Below are 3,166 nucleotides of genomic sequence, written 5' to 3'. Positions count from 1 at the left end.
ATTTCAGGAGCATGGAGTTTTGGATAAGAAAATGAAAGTCATAGGGGTTACAGTAGCTTTTCCTTCACCATTAGTCCATCAAAGGCAAAGGATGCAGAAGAGAAAAATTAATTATGGGAGTAAGCAACTGACTAAAACATATTGCCTAAGAATATTGGGACTTCTTGACCAACACTTAGAATATAAAGACAACAAATTCTTAGCCAGAGATGGAATATATTTGATGGGAGAGGATTCTGGGAAGATAGTTGATTAGCTTAGTAAATTTCTAGGTTTCCAGATCTCCTCCACAAATAGAACAAAATTACTCCTCAGGGCAAACATGGACTAGTGAAAAATCAAGATTTAGGCCATAATAAGGGTCCTAAAAGATCTGAAGAAAGACTCTCTGGCTGGAGATTATCTCATGTAAAGGGCAAACACCTCCTTACATTAAGCTGTACAGAAACATTAAGTAGGGAGCCATAGGATGAGCTGGGTGTGGCTGCAGACTTTTGAGAAACCATAGAACCTTTCACTTCCTAGATTATTTTTGGAATCAGGGTCTGAGTCTGGGAAGATTGAGTGAATCTAAGCTGATTAAGAACATCAGGCCCTATTGTGCTGTGGAAATGGGGTTCTGAGGAAGAAGGAATCAGCATTCTGGAGTGCAGAAGTAATAGGACAGAGAAGCTCCTGGCTGCAGGGGAGAGCTCTTGGTTTGGGGTTCCAGGTCAGAAGGGAGAGCTGAAATAAGGCCAGAGGTATCATCCATCCATCCCATAATTAAATACTTACTATTTTAAAAAAATGAACTGGCAAAGAAAAAAGAATCCCATCATAGAAACTTAATATGTGAACAGGGAAGCCCTGGGTTCATCTTCAAAGCAGGACATTAAAGTAAAAAAAAAAAAGCTTCTACCATAAAGAGTAACATGCCTAGAGAGAATTTATAGAAGAACTCAAAAAAATTTAAAAATCAAATGAGAGATATTAAGGAACAAACTAAAAAAAAATCCAAGAAAAACAAGAAGATTATGGGAAAAAGATTAACCTACTAGAAAAGGAGATGCAGGGTCTCAAAAATAAAAATAACTCTTTGAAAATTAGAATTGGGCAAGGAGAAGCCAGTGAACTTCTGAGGCCAAGGAATAACAAAACAGAATATAAAGAATGAAAAAAATAGAACAGAATGTGAAAAATCTTAAAAGAAAGACAATAGATCTGTAGAACAGATCAAAAAAAGAAAGTCTAAGAATAATTGAATTACTTTAAAGTTGTGACCAAAAAGAATCTTGACACAATAATGCAACAAATAATCCAAGAAAATTGTCCTGGAGTGATAGAACATTAGGGGAAGTAGAAATACCAAAACAACAACAACAACAACAACAACAACAACAACAACAAACCTATTGATCACTACCTCAGTCTCAGTGATCCTTTGTGGAAAACACATCAAAATATTATTGTCAAATTTTGAAATCCCTAGATCAGAGAGAAAATTTTGCAAGAAACAAGAAAAAACTAATTCAAATACACTGGAGCTACAATTAAAATTGTCTAGAATTTATTAGCAGCCACAATAATGACATCAACCTCATCTAAATGGCAAATATCTTCAGCAGTGACTGATGACAGTTTGTTGAAAATACTATGGAAGCATTTAGCTTATTTCTCTAAGTCCATGTTCTTATCACCAATCAATGTGATTCGGTGAGCACAGAGTATTTGGGATGGATTATAGCTTTTTGCCTCATAAATGGCCTTCAGGGAACCATAAAACCTCTTTGGATTGTTACTATCAGTGTAAAACTGAATCTTATTTACTTCCTCCTGGCTGCGTTGATTTGCATGTTTCCCCAGGGACAGCTCCAGATGCTTAGACCTAGATAAATGCCAAACCATGGTCAGCATCTCTGTTCAGCAGAATCCAAGGCCAGGGGAGGAGATGGGGTCCCAGGCTCAGCTCCTCTGCTCTCTGTTGCTCTGGATCTCAGGTGAAGGATCCTGCACATGTTATGTGTCTATTTGGCCATTTCTAGAATGTGTCTAGGGGAAGTTGGGAGAGAGGAAGAAAATTTGAACTATTCACTTTTCCTTGTTCATTCTGAATTGAAAGTCTAGGACAATAAAATATGGATCATGTTCTGTTTTTTTCCTTTTTATTCCAGGTTCTAGAGGGGCCATTGTGGTGACTCAGTCTCCCAACTTTTTGTCAGTGTCTCCAGGAGAGAGGGTCACCATGAATTGTAAGACAAGTTCAAATGCTGGTACAGAATTCGATTGGTATCAACAGAAGCCAGGAGAGGCCCCCAAGCTCCTAATTTATGCAGCAACCAGGCTGCATACTGGGGTTCCTGCCCGGTTCAGTGGCAGTGGCTCTGGGACAGATTTCTCCCTCACAATCAGCAAAGTGGAGGCTGAGGACGCTGCAGTCTATTACTGTCAGCAGGACTATAGCTGGCCTCCCACAGTGATACAAGGCACAACAAAAACCTCCATGAAGCTTAGCTTTTTCACCTTGGGCTTGTTCCCTAGCAGCTGTGACCAAAGCAGGCTTCCTGTCCATGCTTGAAAGAAGATGGACTGGGGAAATGCAGTCGCTGGAAACTGTCTTGTTTCACCTCAGCAATTTCACACTGACTCTTTCTTGTTTCCCACATAAATTTTCACATTATTCCTATGAGCTTTTCTTTCAGCAGAATCTGAGCACCAGTCCTTGTAAGTATACTGTCATGAAGTTTAAAGACTCTCTAGCCTGGACTGCAAATGTTCTCTCCCATGGCCCAGAAACCTCTTCATCCTCAAAGATCCCTCCAGCCCTGAAATTTTGATATTGGAACTAGCTACTGCCCCAGAGGGCCTCTTCCTGGGATTGGATGGCACCTCTCAGAACATTCAGTTAAGGAAAGCACCTAGCTCTACCAGGTCTTTATTCCTCTCTAAACTGCAATCTGGACTTTTAAAAATTTTCATCTCCTCCTCCCACCTCTTTTCCTCTTTTCAGCTTTCTTTTATATTTTGTCCTCCCTCCTTTAGAAATGGGCTTTTGGTGACAAGCAGTTTCTACTTGTTTTTATATCCCCAGAGTTTAGCACAGTGCCTGGCACATAGCACATAGCTTGTTGTTGACTTGCCATTAAGTATGCTCTGAGAATGATGGGCAGAGACTCAGAGAATATTA

At 39.7% G+C, this 3,166-nt stretch overlaps 1 gene segment (V, D, J or C); it reads left to right on the top strand.

Moving 5' to 3' along the window:
* The first annotated feature begins 1,885 nt into the window (after positions 1-1,885).
* On the top strand, positions 1,886-2,557 carry LOC141552615 (immunoglobulin kappa variable 3-15-like). The segment is given in 2 exon segments: positions 1,886-1,979; positions 2,154-2,557. Coding segments are annotated over 2 exon segments (498 nt in total).
* Positions 2,558-3,166: the final 609 nt, after the last annotated feature.

Source organism: Sminthopsis crassicaudata, chromosome 2 (assembly GCF_048593235.1).
Source record: "Sminthopsis crassicaudata isolate SCR6 chromosome 2, ASM4859323v1, whole genome shotgun sequence".
In the NCBI taxonomy this organism is placed as follows: Eukaryota; Metazoa; Chordata; class Mammalia; order Dasyuromorphia; family Dasyuridae; genus Sminthopsis; species Sminthopsis crassicaudata.
This window is presented reverse-complemented; position numbering and strand designations above follow the sequence as displayed.